The sequence below is a fragment of the Herpailurus yagouaroundi genome, unplaced genomic scaffold (genome assembly GCF_014898765.1).
Source record: "Herpailurus yagouaroundi ecotype Mexico unplaced genomic scaffold, PumYag 159, whole genome shotgun sequence".
Taxonomy (NCBI): Eukaryota; Metazoa; Chordata; class Mammalia; order Carnivora; family Felidae; genus Herpailurus; species Herpailurus yagouaroundi.
The window spans coordinates 9,314,560-9,341,106 of NW_024412400.1; the positions used below are offsets into that span (position 1 = coordinate 9,314,560).

The following is a 26,547-nucleotide window of genomic DNA, read 5'->3' on the forward strand; positions in this document are numbered from 1 at the left end:
ATATTAGTTGTGTGTCATAAAAACAATTATAAAAATCATATTCGTCAATGCATACTATTTTATTACCTTTGTGAAATATCATACTTGAAATGAAATCAATCCATGCCTGTGCTCAAGGTGGGGAAAAAAACCCAATTGCTAAAACTCTCGGCCTCTCTTATCACAGTTTACACAGTAAAACTACTCAAGCGGTGCTTTTCCTAATAATGTAACAATACTTAACGACTTGGAAAATTTAATAGCAAAAATTAGATACACAGACTGTTAGAAAAAAATACGTGTCTCTGAGGCTCCAGCTCCTTAGCAGAATCTGAAGGAGAGTGATCAGAGTAAAGGTAAGAGGGAGTTTACTCTCCATCTTGACTTTGACAGATCAGGTTTACTACATCAATGATTCTTACTTACTGACATTTCCACTTACATTACAAAAACCAGAATTTAACGTGCAGACCTTAACACAGAAGAACCAAGGCAAAGAGTATATCTAAGTGGTTCCACTCTATACTTGTTAGTGCCATTACCCTTACTGTGTTCTCAAAACTCCAGTATGACCAGTATCTCCCCTCTAAAAAAGGATGATCAGTCCAGTAAGTTTCAAGAACGCCACACACTACATTCCCCCTGTGAAGATTCATAATACACATGAGCATATAAAACCCTGGGAAAGGCTGTGCAATTATAAAAAGATCTTTTGCTTTTTTGACTCCAAGCTTTCCAAACACGTATATACCACCATGGTCCGCATTTGCTACCTGGTAACACCTCATTCAACACTAAATTTCTAGGACAGGGCTTCTCAAATCATAAAGTTCAAACAAACCACCTAGAGATCTCATTAAAATGTAGATTCGGATTCAGCAGGCCCGAGATGGGGCCCGAGGGGCTGCGTATCCAACCCCCTCCCAGCTGATACCCAGGCTTCTGGTTCACGGATCACTCTGTAGCAGGCACCAAGAGAAGACACATTGAGGAAGGCTACAGAAGAGACTTCTTTAGAGCCCTGCGGTTTTGTGATCGGAACTGAATATTTAAGAACTCTACTGTATATAAAATAAAGGAGTATCAAAGGATTAGAAGGAAACTAAGTTAAAACAGGAGAAAAGGAGCTGTCCAGGTGCTTTGTATTAGCCGAGTATTAGGCAAGTCCAAGTAAGCAGAGAACATAAAGGGACTCTCCCCACAGAAGGCAAAGCACATGGGGAAAGACGGGGAGAAGGAGGCATAAAAAATATTAGCATAGAAGAAAGACTCATAAATTTTCTAACTTTCCATTACGAAAATGGGATACACAGGCAGAGCCATTTACTGGATTTCTACTTTAATCACTAAAAGACTCTTACAATATCTTCAGATAAATGGCCTGTGGTACAGAGGTTTGGCAAAGTTCAAAAAGGTCCCCTGAGATGAAAAATAAATTCTACAGAGATGATATTACTTGTTTTCTCCTGCAATCGTAATGGTTCAACAACAATTCTTCGTAAAGTACGGTAATAGGTGAAGTCTAAGTCAAACCTTTTCTTGGATTAACCTCTGAAGATGAATCCCACAAGACAACATTGAAGTGAATAAGGTCAACATGTACTGCTGAACTTTGCAGATGGCTGAGGCCAGGGAGTTTATTACTGCGTTCAGTCCCACCTTCTCAATAACACTCTGGAAGGCAGTGGGAGAATGGCGAGTGATTCTACACAAGGCCTGCAAAGACAAGAGAACAGATCTGTCAGACAACTCCAAGTGCATTAACCAGGCCTCGGGACGATAACACGCTTCTGTACCAAGGAGCAGAGGCTGCTTACCCTGCTCCTTTACTACTTATTCTGGGATAACAAAGTCAGAAACTTTCAGCATATTTAAACATGAAACAGTAATCCAGACACCCATAAAAACTAAAGCTGTTATAAGATAACAGAGACTCTTATGATAAGCATGCAAATTATAAAGGGTTAACTGCAATGACAAACTAACTTGTAAGTTGATACAGAAAAACTTCCCTTGAAGTAATAAAAAAACATCAAGTGCCTTCTTTTTGCAGACACTAAACTAAGGGGTGAAAAAATACCCATAAAAATAAATATCTAACATTTATTGTTTAGCATGTGAAAAATGATTATCTCAGACTATCTGAATACTATCACATTTAATTCTCCCAATAACATAAGAAAGGTATTATTGTTTACCTATTTTATAGACAATGGAACTTAGGCATAGAATATTTAAGTTACTTGCCCAAAGGCATATAGCTGGTCAGAAGCAAAGCTGGAATTCAAACCAAGATAATCAGACATCTGAGCTTCTCCTAACTCACTCATGAACTAGTAGAGATGAGACATATTTATAAAGTAATAGAATTTAATAAGCACCATAACAGAAGTGAGCTCACTGAATTCGTTTGGAAAAGAAGGTAAAGCAGTCGACAACGGCTACGTAGGAAGATGATCTCGAGCCAGTTTTTGAAGGGTAGGAGGGAAGTGGACCAGGTGGAAAAGTAAGCAAATTCTAGCCAGGACCTAACTGTGAGACCTAAAACTATAAAAACCCTTGAAGAAAACACAGGCAGTAATTTCTCCGATATCAGACATAGCAACATTTTTCTAGATATGTCTCCTGAGGCAAAGGAAACAAAAGGAAAAATAAACTGTTGGGACTACATCGAAATATGAAGTTTCTGCACAGCAAAGGAAACAATCAACAAAACAAAAAGACAACCTACAGAATGGGAAAAGATACTTGCCAATGACCTCTCTGATTAAGGGTTAGTATCCAAAACATATAAAAAACTTATAGAGCTCAACATCAAAAAAAAAAAAACAAACTAAAAAATGGTCAGAAGACACGAACAGATCTATCTCTAAAGGAGACATCCAGATTGCCAACAGACACAGAAGATGCTCAACTTCACTCCTCATCAGGGAAATGCAGATCAAAACCACAATGAGGTATCACCTCACCCGTGTCAGAATGGCTAAAATCAAAGATATAAGAAAAAACAGGAGTTGGCAAGGACGTGGAGAAAAAAGGAACCCTCTTGCAATGTTGGTGGGGATGCAAATTGGTGCAGCCACTGTGGGAAAACTGTACGAGTGCCTCAGAAAGCTAAAAATAGAACTACTTTATGATCTAGTAATCACACTATTGGGTATTTACCCAAAGAATACAAAAACACTAATTCAAAGGGATACATGCACCCCTATGTTGACTGTAGCATTATTTACGACAGGCAAGATATGGAAGCAGCCCAAGTGTCCACTGACTGATGGATGGATAAAGATTTGGTATACACACACACACACAAACACACACACACAGGAATATTGTTCGGTCACAAAAAAAAGAATGAAATCTTACCATTTGCAATGCCATGGATGGAGCTAGAGAGTATAATCCTAAGTAAAATAAGCCAGTCAGAGAAAGACAAATACCATATGATGTCACTCATATGCTGAATTTAAGAAACAAATCAGCAAAGGGAAAAAAAAAAAAAAAAAGGAAAGAGAGACAACCAAGGAACAGATTCTTAACTATAGAGAACACACTGACGGCTGCCAGAGGGGAAGGGGGTGGAGGAATGGGGATTAAAGAACACACTTCTCATAATGAGCACTGAGTAATACATAGTTGAGGCACTACATTGTACACCTGAAACTAATACAACAGTGTATGTGAACTATATGTATACTGGAATTCTTAAATATTAACTTAAAAGTAAATTCTAGCCAGAGAGAAGAGAACACGCGTTCACATGGAGACACAGAGAAGCAGAGCATGTTTGAAGAAGGGGAAGTGGATGCTTGATAACATACTTCAGGTGAAGAAGGAAAAGCAATCAGTAGGAAAGGGGAAAATGTGATGATTCATCTAGAAAAGCAGGATGGAGCCAGAGATGCTCTACCAAACCAGGACTTACGAATTCCGTGCCATAAGCAATCAATGGGAAGACCTCAAAAGTTTTAAAGCAAAAAGGATGGTCATATTCTGGGCATATATGGGCGACTCCAAAGAGAAATAAACTTAAGCCAGAAACAGTTTTACAAAAGCATTCATTGTAATTAATGTCCTATAACCTCCTTCTTTCTGATTTATATGTTAAACAGATCTATATAACCTTGATCAATGAAAAGATCAAATATGAGATGAATGGTTACAAATACGTCAAAAGAAAAGCAAAGGGGAAGGGAAAAGATAAAGACTTCAAAAATATTTTCGACTTCTTGAAAATCTCAGGGAAATGGTGGCTACCAGGGGCCTAGGGGAGCGGAAGATGGGAAAATGTTGGTCAACAAGTACAAACTTCCAGTTTCATGAGCAAGTGCTGGGAATCTAATGTACATCATGGTGGTTACAGTTAATAATATTGTTGTATATATGTGAAAGTTGTTAAGAGAATAAATCGTAAATGTCCTCACCACAAAAAAGAAATGGTAATCATGTGATGTGATGCAGGGGTTAGCTAACACTATGGCGGTAAACATGTTGCAATATATACGTGTATCAAATCAACACGTGATACATCTTAAGCTCACACAGTGTTATGTCGATGACATTTCAATAAAGCTAGAAAACAATAATCACTGACTCGATTTCAAACATATACCAAGGATCTGTAATCATTTACAGATAGCCATATCAGAATGAAATACCCAGAAAAAAAATCAATCTCTACTTTGGACACCTTTCAAATTGTGTTTCATTCTCTCCTCGCCCTTCCATGGGAGTTACAGATGGCTAAGTTAGACATGATGGTTTGGAAACCATTAAAGTACAGTTCTTGAAGTCTAAAGCCCAAATCGTGTATGTTTCAGTAGAAAAGTAGACACTAATATCTGAAAACAGGACTACAAAAAATTAATTCACTAAAAACAAAGCTAGCTCTGATTCCAGAACATGAAAGTTTTTAAGACTCATTTAAGGGCTCCTGGGTGGCTTAGTGGGTTAAGCATCTAACTCTTGATTTCAGCTTCAGGTCATGATCTCAAGGTGGTCATGGGATCCAGCCCCATGTTGGGCTACACACTCATAGTGCAGAACCTTCTTGAAATTCCCTCTCTCCCTCTCTCCCTCTCTCTCTCCATCTCTCTCTGCCCCTCCCCTGCTTGTGCAGGTGCATGCATGCACTCTGTCTCAAAATAAATAAGCCTAAAATAAAACTCATTTATAAGGTATGTAAGAAGATTGCTGTATATAAAATCAAAACAGAATTATTTCATTACTTAATCCAAGACTTAAAAAAAAACATTTTTGAAGTTTATTTATTGAGAGACAGAGACAGAGAGAGAGAACCTGAGCAGGTTCCATATTGTCAGCGTGGACAGCGACATGGGGCTCCGTCTCACAAACTGTGAGATCATGACCTGAGCCAAAATCAAGAGTTGGGACAGGTAACCAACTGAGCCACCCAGGTGCCCCAAAAGAGCATTTTAAATGGAGTCCCTAAAGGTCATGCTACCATCAGAACTTTTGAGCAAGATTAAGTGTTCTCCCAACAGAGACCTCAAGACAGACACAAAAGACTAAGTGTCACTGGCATTTTAAAAACCGTTAGAGCAGCTCTCACAGCAAAACTGACTTTCTATCAGTACAAAATCCCCACCTGATCATAATGAGGATATTTCTTGGTAAAAGATTTGTCCAGACTACTTCTAAATGTATTCAAACCAATATGAGGGCAACTAGAATGTCTCATCTTCAGAATGCAGCTCAGAAGCCTAACAGACTTTCCATTTTAAAAAGCTCATGCAGAAAATAACCTTTAACCCTCCACTTCTGGATATCAAACACAGTTGAGAGCTTCATGGAGGCTCAGTAGCACATTAGTGCTTGTATTTTCTGAATCAAAAAAATCAAATCTCAACTCTGATCTTCAGTGATCTGGTTCTGAAATACTTATTAAAATAGTGCTTGAGACTACATTTCAAGACTGGGAAAAAAACACTTCTAGTCCACAATTCACTTCAAAACATGCCTCAAAAAGAACACTGTGTTACCTCCAGAATTCTTGACAGTCTGCATCATGAAAGCAATTTCTAAGAAATAGACTAAGTCAAAAGTGGAGGCCATACCTCTATTACAAACTTGGACAGAATCACCATGGAATAAAAACTTTAAAAACGATTTCTAGGGGCGCCTGGGTGGCGCAGTCGGTTAAGCGTCCGACTTCAGCCAGGTCACAATCTCGCGGTCCAGGAGTTCGAGCCCCGCGTCAGGCTCTGGGCTGATGGCTCAGAGCCTGGAGCCTGTTTCCGATTCTGTGTCTCCCTCTCTCTCTGCCCCTCACCCGTTCATGCTCTGTCTCTCTCTGTCCCAAAAATAAATTAAAAAACGTTGAAAAAAAAAATTTTTAAATCGGAAGTGTCAATGTGAAAGGGTGAGTTTTGTTACACATACGTACAATGATACACACACACACACACACACACACACACACGCATTTATAAATGCATGTTTATGTATGGATATATTTTTTCCAAGTCTGAATTTTAAGAAGGCCTAGAAGCAAAGACACCTCATAGCAGTAAGCACAAAGAGCACTCGGATCCTGTCCTCTAAATACCAAAGGTTCCCCGAAGAAATGATTGATTCCAGAGCTAGCGGAGAGCAAGTACAAATTAAGCCACAACATTGTGTGGTGTCAGAAGATAATGAAGGGCTCAAACAATGATAGAAATAGGTCCACAGAACACAGAAGCCGGTTTGAAGGGATGACACTGGCCAGATCTAGGAGGACTTCAGCATCCAAACAAACAATGCAAATAACAGAAGCAGGAGTGTCACATTAAGACCCACTGAAGTTATTCATCACAATAATGGTAGAAATACGTACATACACACGTGTGGGAGAAGGGAAAGAGCTTCCTCACAATAGAGTACCAAAAAATACCAAAGGCCTGTGTTTCCACAGCTCATGAGGTAGGATTTTCACATTTTTAAAGAGGTGTAGAAAACAAAACAGAAAGAATGTGTAACAGAGACCGTACGTGGCCTACAAAGCCCAAGATATTTATTATCTGATCCTTTTACAGAATGTGTTCGCCAACCTCTGACAGAGAAGGAATAATATACACAGATGATCCTCGCACGGCAGCCCTCCTCAACGTTGCTGGGGGGGGGCTTCGTGAGGAAGCGGCACGCAGACCCGGCTGGAGCCTCCCCTACAAAACCAAAGCCCCATATTCTTTAAAACTGTCAAGGACATGAAGTACAAAAAAAAAGACCGAGGAACTGTTTCGTGCTGCAGGAGGTTCAAGAGATAGAAAAACAATACACAACACAGGATACTGAATAAGAGCCTGGAGCTAAGGTAAGTGAGAATTTTGGGGGACGACTTGAAAAATTTCACTGAAAATTTAATGATTCAGAAAAATGCTAGAACAAAATATAAGAGGGGCACCTGGCTGGCTCAGTTGATTAAGCATCCAACTCTGGATTTCGGCTCGGGTCACGATCTCACGGTTTGTGGGACAGAGCCCCACATGGGCTCTGCACCGACAGCACAGAGCCTGCTTGGGATTCTCTCTCTCCCTCTCTCTGCCCCTCTCCCACCGTGTGCTCTCTCTCAAAAAGTAAATAAATAGACCTATTTTTAAGTTAAAAAAATATACATGTATATACCCCAAAACGAACATGTGAAATTTAATAGCTCAGGTAAAGAAAGGGCTAGAAGGCACACAACTTGGGCGGGAACTGGAAAAAACTTAACCAAGAAAAGAAACCATGCTCAAGTATAAAGATGAAAATGACATAAACCCAACAGGGGCGCCTGTCAGTTAAGCGTCCAACTCTGGATTTCGGCTCAGGTCATGATCTCGCGGTTCATGAGTTTGAGCCCTTCACCAGGTTCTGTGATGACAGCTCGGGGCCTGGAGCCTTCTACAGATTCTGTATCTCCCTCTCTCTCTGCCCTGCCCCCACTCATGCTCTTTCTCAAAAATAAACATTCAAAAATAATAAAAGAAAATAACATAAGCCCAATCAAAGGAAGACTTTTTTCTAAGGGCCAGGATTAAAACGGATGTTCTAAGATACCCAGAGGCCTCACGGAAGTTCCCGGATATACTTTGTAAGCTCCTTCTGACAGTCTTTCTGTAAATACTGATACGATAACTTAGGGTTCTTTTCTATCATTTTGAAATTATATGGCTCCAGAAGCACATGTGTGTGTATGTGTGAAAGAGAGACAGACAGATGCTCCATACCCTTTGCTTAATGACATTCAGTAAGCAGAACTGTTAGCCCTTAATCTTCAGAATTACATTGGTCAATTTAAGATAAGAACTGGAAAACATCCACAAATACCCTCAGGATTTAGCAACATGAAAGCCAGTGGAGATCTCAGCAAGATCAGCCTCAGTGGCATTTTAGGACAGATACCACATTGGGTTAAAGAGGAAACGGGCCAGAAAGGAGGAATAGTTGGTAACAATAACTCTTTTTATTACTTTATTTTTTAATGGTTGTTTTTGAAGGAGACAGAGATGGAGCGTGATTGGGGGAGGGGCAGAGAGAGAGGGAGACCCAGAATCCGAAGCAGGCTCCAGCCTCCGAGCTGTCCGCACAGAGCCTCACAGGAGCTTGAACTCACGGGCTGTGAGGTCATGACCTGAGCCGAAATCGGATGCTTAACCGACTGAGCCACCCAGGCACCCCTATAGCAGTAACTCTTTAAAGAAGTATGGCCATGAAGGGAGATATGCAGCCCAGAGACACTTTGATATGTTTGTGTATGTGGTTTTTTTTTTTTTTTTTTAATGGGTAAAGAATACACGAATGCTGATTAGAAGGATCTAGTAGAGAAGAGGGTTAAAGATTTAGGAAAGAGGAGTGCCTGGGTAGCTCAGTCAGTAAAACGTCTGACTTTGACTCTCAGGTCATTATCTCACACACGGTTCATGAGCTCGAGCCCCACATCGGGCTTCTGTGCTGATAGCTCAGAGCCTGGAGCCTGCTTCGGATTCTGTGTCTCTCCCTCGCTCTCTGGCCCTCCCCCACTCACGCTCTCTCTCTCCCTCAAAAATGAACAAACATGAAAAAAATTATAAAAATAAAAACCAAAGGACTTGAGAGGAAAAAAATAAGCATTTGAATGAGATTCCTAAGGCGCGAACAGGAAGAAGACGTGAAGAAACATGGGAGGAGAGATAGGTCTCTGCAGGAGAAGGGACAGTTCATCAATAGTAACAGGAGGGAAAGACAGCTCAGGTGTGGATGTAAACAGGTCTACAGACGTGGCAGACAGACACTGGGATAATTACCACTGGAGGTTGATTTTCTCTGCCAAGTATGGGGGAAAGTCATTTACTGAGGATGCAGGAGAAAAATGTGGGTTGAAGGTTTAAGAGAAGAAAACAAGGGACCAAAGGGAGAGGTGCAACAATGAGCAGGCAACAGAAAGAGGAGACCAGGGATTAAAAAGAGTATTTTCATAAATCATATGAGCAAGGGTTGTATTTGTTTAACAGACTGTTAAATTGATACAACCATGTTAACACATCTTCATGCATAATTATCTTCTACACCAAGTCACTACAACCATGTGAGCAAAGAAGTAGACAACCAATCAAAATATAAAAGCTGCAAAACCACAGACGCCTGAACACTAACATGAATTCACTTTATAATTAATTCATGATAAATGCATTTAGCAGAAAATCTGAAAGAGGGAGCTCAGGAAGTCAGGGAACACTAAATGTAAACCAAAACAAATGCTGTACCCTACCCACTAGCACCCACTAGCACTTCCAAATGATTTTTAAAACCATTTCCCAACAGTCCCAAGGTTTTCCAGCCCCAGCTTTGAAAATTTTACTTTAGGAGAAAATTATTGTTCTCACCAAATATATTACTCTGATATTTCTGTGTCCTACTTATCCGGTGAGATTTACTCTGTTTGTGGCACAATTCTTCAAATTCGGTGTTTAAATATACCCAGATATATCCCTAAAAGATGCTCCACTTACTGATATTGCTGTTATCCTGAGAGAATCAACAGTGGAATGTCTGAATAAGAACCATAAAGTGGGTCCAATTTCTCCTGTAATAAAGCCCTGGGCCTGAGCAGAAAAGGTAGTGCAGACATTTTCAATAATCTTTGCTGCCATGTGATTCACAACACGTTCTTCCTAGAGAAGGAAAGAGAGAAGAATAAAAGGGAGTTATTTAGGGGTGCTGGGTAGCTGAGTCAATTAAGCATCCAACTTCGGCTCAGGTCACGATCTCACGGTTCATGAGTTCAGGTCCTGTGTCAGGCTCTATGCTGACAGCTCAGAGCCTGGAGTCTGCTTCGGATTCTGTGTCTCCCTCTCTCTCTGCCCCTCCCCCACTCATGCTCTGTCTCTCTCTCTCTCTCTCTCTCTCTCTCTCTCAAAAATAAACATTAAAAAATATTTTTAAAAAAGGGGGGGAGTTATTTACCAAAAGATATATACATACATATCATTTCTACATAACCACTGCAGATAAAGGCCTGACAACAAGAGTGTTTCATCTGACCCTGCGTGTTTTATGTATTTCAGTAGGTGTAATCATTCCTTTAGGCTATTATGAAATTATTATAATTTAATCACTAAACCAGTTTAATCATTTCATCACTAAAATCTAGCATAACATAATTTTAATATATTTTAATAAAAAGACTGACTGGAAAACCGTATGGAGGTTCCTCAGAAAGTTAAAAACAGAACTACCTATGATCCAGCAATTGCCCTACTAGGTATCTACCTCAAAGACACAAAAACAGTGATTCAAAGGAAGACATGCACCCCCGTGTTTCTAGCAGCACTATCAACAGTAGCCAAAGTATGGAAAGAGCCCAACTGTCCATTGACTGATGAATGGATAAAGAAGATGTGGTATACACACACACACACACACACACACACACACACCCCCAACTTACCCATCAAAAAGAATGAAATCTCGCCATGTGCAATGATGTGGATGGAGCTAGAGAGTAATGCTAAGCTAAATAAGTCAGTCAGAGAAAGACAAATACCATATGATTTCACTCCTATGTGGAATTTAAGAAACAAAACAGACGAACAAGGCAGGGTTAGGGGTAGGGGTGGGGGGTTAAACCATGAGACAGACTTTTAATTATAGGGAACAAACTGAGGATTACCAGAGGGGAGGTGGTCAGGGAGACAGGTAGAACAGGGTGATGAGGACTAAGGAGGGCACCTGGGATGAGCACTAGGTGTTGCACTTAAGTGATGACTCACTAAATTCTACACCTGAAACAACTATTACGCTGTACAGTAACTAACTGGAATTGAAATGAAAACTTAAGGAAAAAAAATTTTAAAGGCTGAAACCATCTGAAACATATGCAGTATGAGCAGAATATAAAAATGGAAGAGAATTTTAAAATCTGAAGGACAAAGCAAAACAAGCTTCAGGAATCACTCAGGGCTGGGAGTATTAGTGTAGCAATCAGCCAAAGAGCATTTAAAATACAAGGCAATGTCTTAGGAAAGGTATTGCCTCTGTGGTGTGATACCAGACTAAAGGCTACTCCAGGCTGTCCTAACAATGCTTAAAAAGCTAGCCTCAAAAAGGATCAAACTGCTTCCATGTAACTTGGATGAGTTCAAGAAAAAGCACAAAAGCACTTTAAAAAAAAAACAACCTTTTTTTTTTTAAATAAAATCTTTAAAAAAGAATACAAACACTCCAGCACCTAACAATATAAAAAGCACAATGTCCAACATCCGCTTAATATGGCCACACATGCGAAGACACAGAAAAACAGGACTCCTAGGAAGAAAACTCAATCAGTACAATGACACAGGTGATAGACTCAGAAGAAAAATATATTAAAATGGATAGTACAGTTTATACACTCAAGAAAGAAGAAGAAAGCATAGCATAAGCATGATGAAAAGGTGAAATAAGGGCGCCTGGGTGGCTCAGTCGGTTAAGCATCCAACCTCGGATTTTGGCTCAGGTCATGATTCCAGGGTTGTGGGATCAAGCCCACATCAGGCTTCGCACTGACCGTGCTTGGGATTCTCTGTCTTCCATTCTCTCTGCCCCTCCCCTTGTGCACGCACACGCTCTCTCAAAATAAACTTTTAAGAAAGTGAAACAGAAGATACAAAAATGGCCTGAAAGGCTAGAAATTAGTCTTATAATGAAAAATACACTTAGTTGGATTAACAGATTAGACTCTGCAGATCCAATGATTAATGAACTTGAAGGCATGGCAATTAACAATAAAAACTATCCAAAATAAACACAGAATGAAAATTGGGGGGGGGACAATGGAACAGAGCATCTTAGCATCAGCGAACCATATAGGACAACTTCAAACAACCTAATGCACGTGCAGTGAAAATCCCAAAGGTGACAGGAGTGGGGGAAGGTTGAAATACTGGCTGAAAAGTTTTAAATTCATAAAAACTGGTAACTGTCAATTTAAGAAATTCAATGAACCTCAAGAGGGAAGGAGCAACAACAACAAAATCACACCAAGGCACATCATAAACTGCTAAAAAGCAGTACTAAAGAGAAATACTTAAAAGCAGCTAGAGTAAAAAGACACGTTATGTAGAGAGGAAGAACAATAAAGTTGATGGGACACTTTTCATCAGAAAAGTAGATTCCAAAAGAAAGAAGATTCCAGAGCAAAGAGTATCTCCAAGGGATAAAGGTCATTTCACAAGAGATAAAAAAGTCATTCAACAAGAGAATATAACAATCCTAATTATTTATGCCCCTTAATAATGGAACTTCAAAATACCTGAAGCAAAACCTGATAAAACTGAGAGAATAGAAAAATCCACAATTTTAGCTGGGAAATTCGATACCCTCTACTCGGTCACTGACAGAACAAGTAGCCAGAAAGTCAGTAAGGATACAGAAAGATAACACGATCAACCAACTTCGACACTGATAGAATCCTCAACAAAAGTAAAATACAATGTTTTTTTTCAAGATCACACAAAACATTACCATGTTACAGTATACACTGAACCATAAAACATCCCATGAAACTCTGTACTCATGAGTTAACTGGAGATGAGTCACAGACTTAAATGGGAAAGCTAAACCAAAAACCTTCTAGAAAAGATCATAAAGAGTATCTTAGCTATTTTGAGGTAGGCAAAGCTTTGTTAGGAAAAAGGCACGAAGCATGAAAGAAAAATTTGTTAAATTAACACTCATAAAAATTGTAAATTTATCCTCATGACACCATGATTGCCTCATCGTGTCTTAGAGTAGGAGGAAATATTTACAATACGCACATACTGAATACCTGAATATTTTATGTAAGTTCTATGTCAACTGAAATATTGACAATTACATTAAAAATTCTATGTAGAATACAATCCCATGTTTGTTTAACAAGAACATACGCATATGTAAATATCTAAGTAAAAAAAAAAAAAAAAGAGCATAGAAAGAGATACAATACCTATTAACAATGAGTATAATAGGTGTGAGTTGTGGGGTCCAATAGTTCTATTTTAGACATTGCTTAAATTGTTACAGTACATATGTAAATTTTTTCAATCAAAAAATTATGTATTTTTCATGAAAATGCAAAAAAAAAGTAGGAAGATACTAAGTTATACATCTAAGTTCAAACCATTCTACCAACTGTATATCCTTGGGCATTTTCACCTCTGTGCTTTGGCTTCTACATCTATAAAAATAAGACACAAAGCAGTTTGGAAATTACATAACATACGCGGACACTTAACCTAGGTCATAAAAAATAGCATATTTTTAAGTAATATATTTTTAACATGTTAGCTTCACTTCCAATTATTAGTATCACAAAGTATGAATTATAAGACTGCTAGAAAAACAGTTTTAAAGTTACCTGAACTTCTTCAATGCTTCCTCCCCATTCCTGATGTTTCCTCCCTTGTGGCTAGAATATAACCCTTTCATCTTCTCTCTGTTCCTTTATTCATTATACCCAAGAGAAAAGAAAATGCTTCACCTAGTTGGTAAATTTGAAAACAACAAACAGCATGCCTAACCACTCAGCTCAACTCCTGCCCCTTTTTCCTTGAACCCCCAGGCCAATCCACAAAGAGTCGTTTTCTCATATTCCTCATCTCACGTCTTACCTAGAGAGGTACTCCACTTGGAAAGTGCATCAGTACCTGAGGGGTGCAAAGATTCCCTGAGGTGGGAGTGCAATATAAGGAAACCTACTTGCCCACAGATACCAAGCTATGTCCTCCACCCTCCCTAGCTCTCAGTACATACATGTATGACATTTTGGTCTTTTATGCCTTGCTCTGTGTCTTCTCATTAGGTTCTGAAACCTTTGCCCTGCGATGTAGAGGTGGGGAGCAAAGTGCTATCTGGGGGGAAGAACTTTCTCAAATACCTTAACGTGTGCTTTCCATCACAACCATCAGCCAAATCCTAGAGGACTCATTCCTATTACTTGAAAACCACCACTATTTTAGCACTCAGGTTGGAAAGGAGCCATGTGTCATCCCAGTGCTCTATAAACTCACTGAGGCTGTCAGGTCAATTCAACTTGCTACTACCTGAAACGAGCTATCCTAGTCCCTCTGAAATCCCCTGTGGGATGCAATACAAGCAATAAGATTGGTGTTATTTTCTGCCTAATTAACTCTTCAGAAGGGATAACTGGACTGAACTAATATCCATCACTTAAATCAAAGACCTATTTCATCATATTATGAGGATAAAAGTTATGATGATTAGGAAATGATCCTATGAAAATAAGCCTATGATGATTATGCTTATTAATGAAGAGTTATACTCATTTTTAATAATGGTAAGTAGATCTAATAATGTATTGTGGGCAGTCTTAAAAAAAATTTCACTGCCAATGTTATTTTAGTCTACATGCCTACTTCTTCAAAAAGGAGTATCAAAATTAACATCTAAAATATTGACATTAGGGGTGCGTGGGTGGCTCAGCCCATTAAACACCTGACTCTTGATTTTAGCTCAGGTCATGATCTCACGGTTATGAGATCAAGCCCCACATCAGGGTCTGCGCTGGGCTTGGAGCCTGCTTAAGATTTCCTCTCTCTCTGTCCCTCTGCCTCTCCCCTCCTCAAAAAAATACTGACATTATTTTCACATTTGTTGGTTTAGCAAAACTGTGATCTTTCTTCTAAAGACTCCAAGGTATCTGGAGTTTATTTTCCCTGGTTTACTGTTTTAGTAACTCATTAAATCAAGAAAACAGGATTTCTATTTCTTACAATATAGTGGGCTAGATATCCGGACAACTCTATCCCTCCAAAAGCAATCCAAATGCTAAATTTAAGATAAGAAAATAAACAAACCTTTTTAAAAGCATCAGTGAACTAGGACCAAATCGTTAGGCCAGTGACTGTATAGGCAAGAACTCTGAGAGATACCCTCAGAGATATCCAGAGCACTTAAGCTGATGTTTACCCTGAGAGCACTTGTCTAACAAGGTGAACAAAAGGAATGAGAGGGCAGGCGAGTACCCACACAAGTTGGAAGTTAGATGAAGAACCAGCACCAAGTAAAGCTAGAACTCCCAGTGGCCACAACCAAATATAATAGAGATGAACAAAAAGTAACTTTTCCATCTTCCCGACTCCCCACTGATCTGAGTTGGGGGCTGCAGGTGTATGTTAGGGAAAGGAGACTGCAGGGAAAAAAGCCCAAAAGCTAAAAGTATAAGTAGGCCCTCACCTGAATTACAGAGTATCTCCTTCAAAAGAGCCACAGTTGGTCTAACAGCTAATTTCTTAACAGCGACAAGTGTAGTCAGAAGACACGAAAACAATACCTTTAATTGTTAAAAATACTGTCAACCCACAATTGTATTCACAGAAAAAAATGTATTTTAACAAGAGCAACAGAATAGCCATTAAAAGAATAAAAATAATCATTAAAAAAGCAAACCAAAAGGACATGAAGAAAAAATAAACACAAAACAGAATAAACAAAAGCAGAAAATAAGATGCCATCTATAAAGACAACTATACCAACAACTACAATAAACATAAATGGACTAAATACTAAAGAAAAACTATAAAGCAGAAATTTTGTTAAACACTGTACGAAGAGACACATCAAAAATAAATTCATTTGGGGACACCTGGGTGGCTCAGTCGGTTAAGCATCCGTCTTCAGCTCAAGTCATGATCTCATGGTTTGTGAGTTCGAGCTCCACATCAGGTTCTGTGGTGACAGCTCAGAGCCTGGAACCTGCTTCAAATTCTGTGTCTCCCTCCCTCTGCCCCTCTCCCACTTGTGTTATGTCTCTCTCTTTCAACAGTAAATAAAAACATTAAAACATTTTTAAATTTATTCAACTAGAAAGGCTAAAAATAAGAGAATGAAAAAAGAAATATCAGTCATATCTAATCCAACAAAGGATGGTATAAGCAAATTAATATCAAAGGGCATAAGCTTTGGACAAAAAGCATTACCGTTGATTTTTTAAGGTAACAACGTAATGATAAAAATGTCAGTAAACCAAGGGAAATATAATCTAAATTTTTATGTATCTAATTACCAATATTCAAAATACATAAAAGCAAAATACAACAAAATTGCAATCCTACCAAGGAAAGTATTTAAAAACATGTCTCAGTAGCTGATAAAATAGAGAAAAAGCAATCAGCATAGATACAAAAGACTTCTATCCCTATCGATCAGATTAACAAGCCTGACCTAATGGGCAGAAAAAAACTTTATCCAACAATGGCAAAATTCACCATTTTTTCCCTGAATATACACACATACTGAGTCATGAAAGAAGTCTCAACAAATTCTAAATGACTGAAATCATACATACACCGTTTCCTTTAAACATGATACCGTAAGTTAAAAATAATAATAAAAAGATAAATAGAAAAACTTTAAGGATAGGTATGAAATGAGAAAGAAACAAAAGAGCTACAGGATTATTAAGAGTACAAAGCATGTAATGGGATAAAAATAAGTCAAAAGAATGTGAAAATTTAAACAGAAATCCAACCAATATAAATCCTTGAAAGGTATTATCATTGACGTTTCACCAGTTTTTACATACTGAATGCAGCAGAGCCAAACTCTGAAACCTCCTCTGTGAAGTCACCTGCCACAGGAGGAGAGGATATGCAACCTCACCCTTGCATGTAAAATGCAATGCTGTGTGCTTCTTACCTTACACCACCTCTCTGGAAGCTGATCTATCTCACTTGGGGCTAAGGGTCCCTTCCTCATGCCATTCTCAACGGTTCACTTCAAGACACATCAGGTAACTCCATCCTTAATAAGTCCTTTTGCCTCCTACTGAATAGGGTTCAAAACATTTCGGATGGTGGCTCTCTGGTCCTCCCCATTCGGCAGACAACCACGACTTCTGGTGCAGTGCCTGTCACGTCCCCAAGACACGATGGTGAAGGTCAGAGTGAATGAATTCGGCTGTATCGGGCACCTGGTAACCAGGGCTGCTTTTAACTCTGGCAAAATGTGTATTGTCAGCATCAATGACCCCTTCGTTGACCCCAACTACATAATCTACATGTTCCAGGATGATTCCACCCACAGCAAATTCAACGGCACAATCAAGGCTGAAAACTGAAACCTTGTCATCAACGGAAAGCCTCTCTCCCGTCAGCATCAAACGGGGCGATGCTGGTGCTGAGCATGTTGCAGAGTCCACCGGGGTCTTTTCCACTATGGAGAAAGCTGGGGCCCAGAGGATCATCATCTCTCCCCCTTTTGCTGATGCCCCGTGGTTGTGATGGGCATGAGCAACGAGAAGACTGTCAGCAACGCTTCCTGCTTCCCCAACTACTTGGCCCCTCTGGCCAAGACCATCCATGACGATCCCAGCACCGCGGAGAGAATCACGATTCGTGACTCCGTGCCATCACTGCCACCCACAAGACTGGGGACAGTCCCTCTGGGAAGCTGTGGCACGACAGCCCAGAGGCTTCCCGTAACGTCATCCCTGCTTCTACTGGCACCACCGTGGCTACAGGCAAGGTCGTCCCTGAGCTGAACGGAAAGCTCACTGGCATGGCCTTCCATGTCCCCACCTCCAACCTGTCAGTCACGGATCTGACCTGACGCCTGGAGAAAGCTGCCAACAGGATGACATCAAGAAGGTGGCAAAGCAGGCCCGGAAAGGCCCCCTCAAGTGCATCCCGGGCTACCCTGAGGACTGGGCTATCTCTTGCAACTTTCACAGTGACACCCACTCTTCCACCTTCAATACTAAGGCTGGCATTGCTCATTGGTAAAGCGGTCAAGCTCATTTCCTGGCAATACATTTGGCTGCAGTAACCAGGTGGCGGACATTATGGCCCACATGGCCTCCAAAGAGTAAGAGTCCCCAGAGCCACCAGCCTCAGCAAGAGCAAGAGGCAGAGAGATGCCCTCAGGTGCTAGATGTCCACGCCCCAACTCCACCCCCAATATACTGTGAATCTCTTAACTGCTACACGGTTTCCATCCCAGGTCCCCTGAAGAAGGGGGGAGGCTCAGGAGCCCTTCCTTGTCACATACCATCAATAAAGTACACTGTACCCAGCCAAAAAGAAAAATTATGGCTAGTTTAATAAAGAAAACACTGGATCATTCACAGTCCACATACCTGATGCCAACTCTCACTGCAGAAACACCAACAGAGTGGTGAGGACCCAGAAAGAACCTGATGTTGAGGCACACACGTTTCTTTATCAGAACATTAAACTGTGACAGAACAAAATCAGAAAATCTAACTCTACATTTTCACTTTTATCAAAAGCCAGGAATTTTAAACTAATTTTTCCCTGTGTTTTAGGCCTAAAACATTTCAAAGATAATACATTTAATGTCTAACATCTCTAGTACTTCTTTCTAATTTGAGCCTGGTCTTTTCTAATTAAACACAAAAGCAACTTTAACACTAGTTTTCATTTTTAAAAAAAGAGAGAGAACTCTAATTTCAAAATGCAAATTAAATGTCCTCTTAAAATAAGTGTTACTCCAAAATTATCTAATAAGCTGTTATTCAGAAAAAAAAATAAAGCCAATGGTTTATATGTTTCTTGGGCCTCATATTTTTAACTACAACCTATGCATTGTGAGTTCAGCACCTATAATCACACACAGACTATTATGCAGGTTATCAAAACAGATGTGGTTGATTAGATACAAACAAACAAATAATCTTCTCCCGTAAATATGGGGAAATTCCCTAGGAGCTGCTTCTGGCTTGTCATTGTAGAATAATAGGCTACTACCTACCCAGATAAAAATAAACACTTCAGGGGTACCTGGGTGGCTCAGTGGGTTAAGTGTCCGACTTGGGCTCAGGTCATGATCTCATGGTTTGTGGGTTCGAGCCCCGCATCAGGCTCTGTGCTGACAGCTCAGAGCCCGGACCCTGCTTCGGATCCTGTGTCTCCCTCTCTCTCTCTGCCCCTCCCCTGCTCGCGCTCTGTCTCTCAAAAATGAGTAAACGTTAACAAAAAAATGTTTAATACAAACACTTCAAAGAAAGGTCAGCTTTCTCACCCTCCTTATCCCACGTACATATGAACATACATCACGTAAGCTCATTGCCAAATATTCCTGAGATCAATACAGCAATGACCCCAAGGGGGGGCAACTGCTCCTTAGTACTGTATACAACATTAAGGTCAAAGCAATGGAAGGGAAAGTTGTCAGACTCAGAGGGGGCCCAAGTCAGAAGCTCATGGAAGGTCATGAAGCACAAGTACCCTCCTGTACAGGAAACACCACCAGGTGGGTCACCTAGACCTTGGCCAACACCAAACCACTGAAGAGTAGCATGTGTAGGATTGAAATCCACATCCTCTGACTCTCAGCTGAAGGTCTCTGAAATGCCAACCCCAACTCTGAAACGGATTCAGTATCCTCATAGATACCTTTTCTTCCACACTGCCACACTCCTTTTCCAACAGTCACATAAGATCTTCCGAACTGCTTGTGTGACCCACCATATGTCTCTTACTCTCTGATTACTTCTCTTCTCTCCCTCTAAGCACTGACATCTGTCACAAGGACAAAAACATCTGACTCGTATCTCTATCACCATTGTTAAAGTTACAGAAATCGTGTTCAGAAAGTAGGCTGTTTGGAAAACACCATCATAATATCTTAGGGAACTTTAAAAAGAGAAAACCTACTGAAAATGATCTTAAACTCCTGACACTCTCAGTGTAAATCCACAGCTTCCTCTCCCACAGTGCATCACACACAACATGCCATAGGGTAGGTCTGTGGGCAAATTACTTTGAAAATGCTGTATATTCTCCCAAGTAGTTCATAATTACAAGCTCTGAAAAGTACTAACAACAAATCAAACTGCTCAACCTTGTTTAATCTGGTGTCTCTAAGTATTTGACTAGAAAATGCTTTATTCTTTTAACACCTATAAATATCCCAGGCAAAGCTAATTTTCTATGCATTATGAACAAAAAAGTTTATAACTTAAAACTGCAGTTGGCGTCTAAAAAGTCTACATATCAAATTAAGATGAAGTAAAATTTCTTTAAAAAATGAAGTAAAATTTCTATACTGCTTTCTTCCCAATGCAGAAATTAAAGAAAAGGGCTAAAAATCGAATCAATTTGGCCCATATTCAACAAGACACATTACAAAGTTTTGATGTGGGGAAAAAAAAATCAGTAATTGAGGCAAAAGAACATCTCAATATGTTTAAAACAACAGAAACAGCACAACAATGTGAACGTACTCAATACCACAGAACTATATATACTTAGCGGTCAAAGTGGTTTAGTTTTATGTTACCGTGTGTTTTACAATTTTTTTTAATCCAAAGAGAAACAGGACAAACCACTTTCTTGACAATAAGGTAATGCAACTTTGTTACTTTAACAAAGAAAAAAAAAGGCAATAAAATCCCACCCACATGAAAAAGTTTTAACCACCTCATAAACAACCCTGGATCAAGGACAAATTTAAAGCTAGAACTTGGGACTATCAATAAAATAGCAATAATGGAAACACTACATGTCAAAACTAGTGAGATACAGCTAGCATGGAATGAAAAGTTAATAGCCTGAAATGTCTTACTGAGCGCACAAGAAAGAAACCAAAGCAAATGAAGTTACCAAAACAACAATAAAAGGCTGGTGTACAGAACTAAGGATAAAAAAAAAATTTCTTTCCTAAAAATTGAAGGCAGGGCAGCATCTTAATTTATCTTTACCTTTCCTGCACCTAACGGTACATAATAGATGTTTCATAAATGTTATCTGTAAACGATGGGACCTACATCTGAGAGGTAGCTTACGCAATAAATTAAATACATCGGCTGAATCTCATCAAGAATTCAAAGGAACTTCAATCAGTTATCTTTTTTTTTTAATCAAATGTGTCATTCTCCTATTATTGGTCTTCTCATTGAGTATGCATTCCATTTGCTACTAATATCAACCGATTTTTCTCAAATTTATTTGCAGATGTGTTCTTAACATCCAAACAGGCGAACCTGAAAAGGTGAATCTAAAAACTACATGCAAGTGAAAGGAACAAAATTAACTGAGAAACTCTTGAAAAAGATTATGTTAGTAGGGGAAAACTCCCCATTTCCTTAGTATTAAATAGAAAGTATTAATTTAGATAGTATGACACAGAGACAGATAATAGACCAACAGAACCACAGAGCCCAGGAAAAGACACTGATGTGACAAGGGGACACTGCAGAGCAGTGGGAAGAGGGTGACTTTCTCATTAAAAAATCCTGGGAGAACTCATTACCCATATATATATTTTTTTAAGATAAAACTACCCAGGGGTGCCTGAGCGACTCAGTTGGTTAAGCATCCCACTCCTGATTTCAGCTCAGATCTTGATCTCGTGGTTTGTGAGTGCAAGCCCTGTGTCAGGCTCTGTGCTGACAGTGCGAAGCCTGCTTGAGATTCTCTCTCTCCTTCTCTCTGCCCCTGCCCTGCCCACGCACTCTTTCAAAAATAAAAACATTTTTAAAAAGATAAAACTACCCATACACAGCAGCGCACACACAGAACAATTACAAATAAAGTTCTAAATAAAGGAAAAATAAAACTTTTATTTTTTAATTTTTTTTTTAACGTTTATTTACTTTTGAGACAGAGAGAGACAGAGCATGAACAGGGGAGGGTCAGAGAGAAAGAGAGGGAGACACAGAATCTGAAACAGGCTCCAGGCTCTGAGCTGTCAGCACAGAGCCCAACAAGGGGCTCGAACTCACGAACCGCGAGATCATGACCTGAGCCGAAGTCGGACGCTTAGCCGACTGAGCCACCCAGGCGCCCCAAAGTAAAATTTTTAGAAGAAAATGGAATAGACCATCTAATGATGGTGAAGTAGAGAAGCATATGAGACACAAAAAGCCAACATAACAGAAAAAAATTGATAAATTTAGCTACATTAAAATGAGGAACTTCTGCTTATCATCGGATATTGTAAGAAAATGAAAAGCCCTTGGGGCACCTGGGTGGCTCAGTTGGTTAAGAAAATGAAAAGCCCAACCAACATCAGAAAGGATCTAGTAACACATATAAACCAAAGATTAGTATCCAGAATACACAAACATTCCAATGGATGAAGTGCCAACGGCATCTGCGTTTTTTTTCAAACAGTTCAGAAAACAAATGAATATAAATAAATGAATAAATGCATGTACATATGAATATATACATACACACCTATGTTACAACAAAGCAAGGAGAGCAAAATGTTAAAAACCGTTGACACTAAGTGATGGAAATAAAGGTCATTATAGTCTTCTTTCCTTTTCTAGTTATTTCAAACATTTTATAACAACAGGCTTGTGGTAAGGGAGGCAGTGTAGAGAATTCCTACAAAGCAACAGAAATCCCCCCCCCAAGAAAACAAAACAAGATAAATAAAAAAGGATGGTGACCATATTAGTAATCACAAAAATGCATATTGAAGCTATTATGAGAAAACATTTAATGCCCAGAAGATTGACAAAAATTTAAAGTCTGACTAGATCAAATGTTCAAGACATGGGTTCAAGGGTACTCCTATACCCTACTGGTGGGAATACAAACTGATACACACGTGTGTCTGAGCGTATTGAGGCGCATTCCAACAACATACAATGCAGTAGTATAAATGAACTATAGTTTACACAATTGGCATGTATCAACTTCAACCTAATTTTGACCAAAATAAAGTCTCCACAGGATTTGGTGCCATTTATTTCTATAAAGTTCAGCCTTAAGAACTAATCAAAGATGGAAACGTGATAAAGAAATACTTGGGAATGTTTATCATAAAGTAAGAATAGTGGCTACTCCTTGCAAGAAAAGAGCAAGCTGCAATCCAGGAGGGACAGAGAAGAAATATGTTACCAGTTTTTTGGGGGTTTTTTGGTTGTTTTGTTTTTTTTTTTTTTTAAAGAGAGTGGGTGTTGGGAATGCAAGCTGGTGCAGCCACTCTGGAAAACAGTATGGAGGTTCCTCAAAAAACTAAAAATAAAACTAACCTATGACCCAGCAATTGCACTACTAGGCATTTATCCATGGGATACAGGTTTGCTGCTTCGAAGGGACACATGCACCCCCATGTTTATAGCAGCACTATCCACAATAGCCAAAGTATGGCAAGAGCCCAAATGTCCATCAATGGACAAAGGGATAAAGAAGATGTGGTACACACACACACACACACACACACACACACACACACACACACACACAATGGAGTATTACTCGGCAATCAAAAAGAATGAATCTTGCCATTTGCAACTATGTGGATGGAACTGGAGGATATTATGCTAAGTGAAATTGGTCAGAGAAAATAAAAAATCACATGACTTCACTCATATGAGGGCTTTAAAACAGAACAGATGCACACAAGGGAAGGGAAGCAAAAATAATATAAAAACAGGGATGGGGAACATAAGAGACTCTCAAATATGGAGAACAAACAGAGGGTTACTGGAGGGGTTGTGGGAGGGGGGATGTGCTAAATGGGTTAGGGGCACTAAGGAATCTACTCCTGAAATCATTGTTGCACTATATGCTAACTAATTTGGATGTAAATTGAAAAAAATAAAAAATTAAATAAACATAAAAAATAAAGAGAGTGGGTTATCAGTGTGCTTTTAACCATACACATAAATTTCACATACTCTTTTGTTTATGATATATGTTTCACACACACACACCCCTACATCAGGAAATATCAGTAGGTGCTGGGGAAAGTTTTTCTACATGGAAAAAATTAATTGTTGAAAATAAGAGGCTTAAAAATTATTCACCTTCAACTACGTCCTAAATACATTAGATACATGCTAAAGAACTGCTACAATTCAGTTATTTTTGTAAACAAATCTTTTTTTAGGGGGGATAATCACCCCCTAATCTGTGTTACAGAGACAATGTTCAAGTTTAGGTTTCTCCCACTATCCCAAAGTACCCTGTTCCTATGAAACCTTTAGGAAGCCCAAATGGTATAAAACCAAGAGCTATCACCATAATTTAAACAGAAAAGGTTTTGAGTATTCCCAGGCCCCAAAAATAACCTCTCTCAGGCTTCTCTGATACCTTAGGACCCATCTTGTTAATGGATGCAGAAAATACATCAACACAAGGCACAGATGCTCGAAGGCACGGTGGGCTCAGTGGCTGGATGCTGAGATGCCGAACCTAGTTCCTGGGGAAGGAAGGACCTTGACGGGCCACTCTCCCTGTTTCTCGGGACAGGCTGAGGCCTACCTGTGTAACAACTGGCTGCAAAACAAACCCTGAATGCTGTTTGTGCTTTCTGCCTTTTTTCGTGGGAGCAGAAACCCTCTTCGTATTTCTTTCAATGAGAGAAAACAAGTACTAATGTGGGTCTTTTGTAAAAGTTAAGGGGCGTAACATGTACTTTTGAAAAGTGAGAGACACCTGCATGTGCTGTCCAAGCACACATTTAACTGCTTTTCTAACGTACAATAAAATTTTTGTAGAGAGGCCTGGACTTCCTTCCCTCTTTATGGAAAATACACAAGACCTGTCATATATACCAAGACAATAAAAGGCACATTTGCTACTAAAATACAAAGTATCATAATGATTAAAAATAATTGTTTAATAATACACACGGATATCAGGCATTATTCTTCATCTTACACGTACAATGAAAAACACGGAAGGGTGTGGGAGAAAATATTCGATTAAGGATACAACCTCATGAACTAGAATTAGTAACCTTTTACTGCCCATTAATCTTATTATGGAAACTGGTCTGGATCACCCGGCAGAAGAACCAAGCGGCACTCGGAGATCTTGGAAGGAAGGAAGATTTATTTTACACGGGTGGGCTCAGAGGAGAGCATTCTCCAGAGATCTGAGTGCCGAATGCAGGTGGGAAGGGTAATTTATAGCATCATCTTCTGCATTCCTGACGGCTTTCGGGCACGCTGCAAACAGGGCAGGAAGATCCCAGAAGAGGAGTCTCTAAGCTGGGAGTTAGAGCTTGTTTTAGTCCCATAGGCCATCGTATGGTGCAGAACTTTACTTATTTTCCCAACAGGAGTAATTTGGCACCTGAGGCAAGTAGGGTGGGAACAAGAATCTGGAAGGGAAGTCGTCGGGCAGGACTGAAATTCCCTAATTAGTCCTGTTGGCCGTTAAGTAACAGATTTTTCCCTAACAATCTTCATTTTAAAAATTAAGATACAGGGGCGCCTGGGTGGCTCAGTTGGTGAAGCGGCCGACTTCGGCTCAGGTCATGATCTCGTGGTCCATGAGTTTGAGCCCCGCGTCGGGCTCTGTGCTGACAGCTCAGAGCCTGGAGCCTGTTTCAGATTCTGTGTCTCCCTCTCTCTGACCCTCCCCCGTTCATGCTCTGTCTCTCTCTGTCTCAAAAATAAATAAATGTTAAAAAAATTTTTTAAATAAATAAATAAAAATTAAGATACAAAGTTTGCAAAATTTCTTTACGCTGTGAAAAAAGTTCCTAGAAGACTCCCTCTCTCCTTTGAGTTCCCATAGTTCTGTGCTTCCACATTTATACAGTTGACATAATCCACTTTGTTTTTATCTGATCTCCCCCAATAGGTAAGATCACTGTGCGTGAAGAGTATTCATCTTCTTCGTCTGTGTGTCCCCAAGTGTGCCTAGCTTGAGGTCTTGAGTGATAAACTGAAACATGTCTTTTGACTACAGAGAAACATGACTTAATTCTCGTATCTTTGGTAAAGCACAATTTACTGGCTTTATTCATACCCCATAATGACAGCTGACATCTCCAACCCTACGGGCTAGGAAGTTTTCAAACTTCCTTTCTGGATCACTAGGGCAAGACCGTGCAGAGCGCTCCTGCACCTGGAACATCATCCCTTACCATTCAATGACGCAGGAAGTGATGAACTCAAAAGGAACATGTTTATTGTGACATATTTTTTTCATTCCTTAAGGAATGTTTTTAGCCTATGGCTCTGCCTTGGGTGAAACAATGTCAAATGGTTTAAAGCAAACAGAAAACGTGACCCTTTTAGGTCGGCTACTCAATTCTTTACAAAGTCACACACAGGAGCTCCCTATGCCAGTCGGTTAGTTGGCCAGCTGGCTGGTTTGCAGCCACTACCAATGGCATGAGAAGGACCGTGAATAAATT

At 39.6% G+C, this 26,547-nt stretch overlaps 1 protein-coding gene across 7 annotated transcripts in view; it reads right to left on the bottom strand.

Moving 5' to 3' along the window:
* The window catches only part of ULK4 (unc-51 like kinase 4), a 586,637-nt gene that overhangs the window by 458,835 nt on the left and 101,255 nt on the right, over nt 1-26,547 (bottom strand). For 6 of the 7 annotated variants that reach the window (XR_005791953.1, XM_040479906.1, XM_040479903.1 and 3 more), the window contains 2 exons: nt 9,951-10,112; nt 1,513-1,695 (listed from right to left, as the gene is read on the bottom strand). Coding sequence is in view for 6 of the 7 variants with exons in the window: in XM_040479906.1 (XP_040335840.1) it covers nt 1,513-1,695; nt 9,951-10,112 (345 nt within the window). In the remaining variant the exon portion in view is untranslated. The remainder of the gene's footprint in view (nt 1-1,512; nt 1,696-9,950; nt 10,113-26,547) is intronic. The other variant, XM_040479905.1, reaches the window with a different exon arrangement.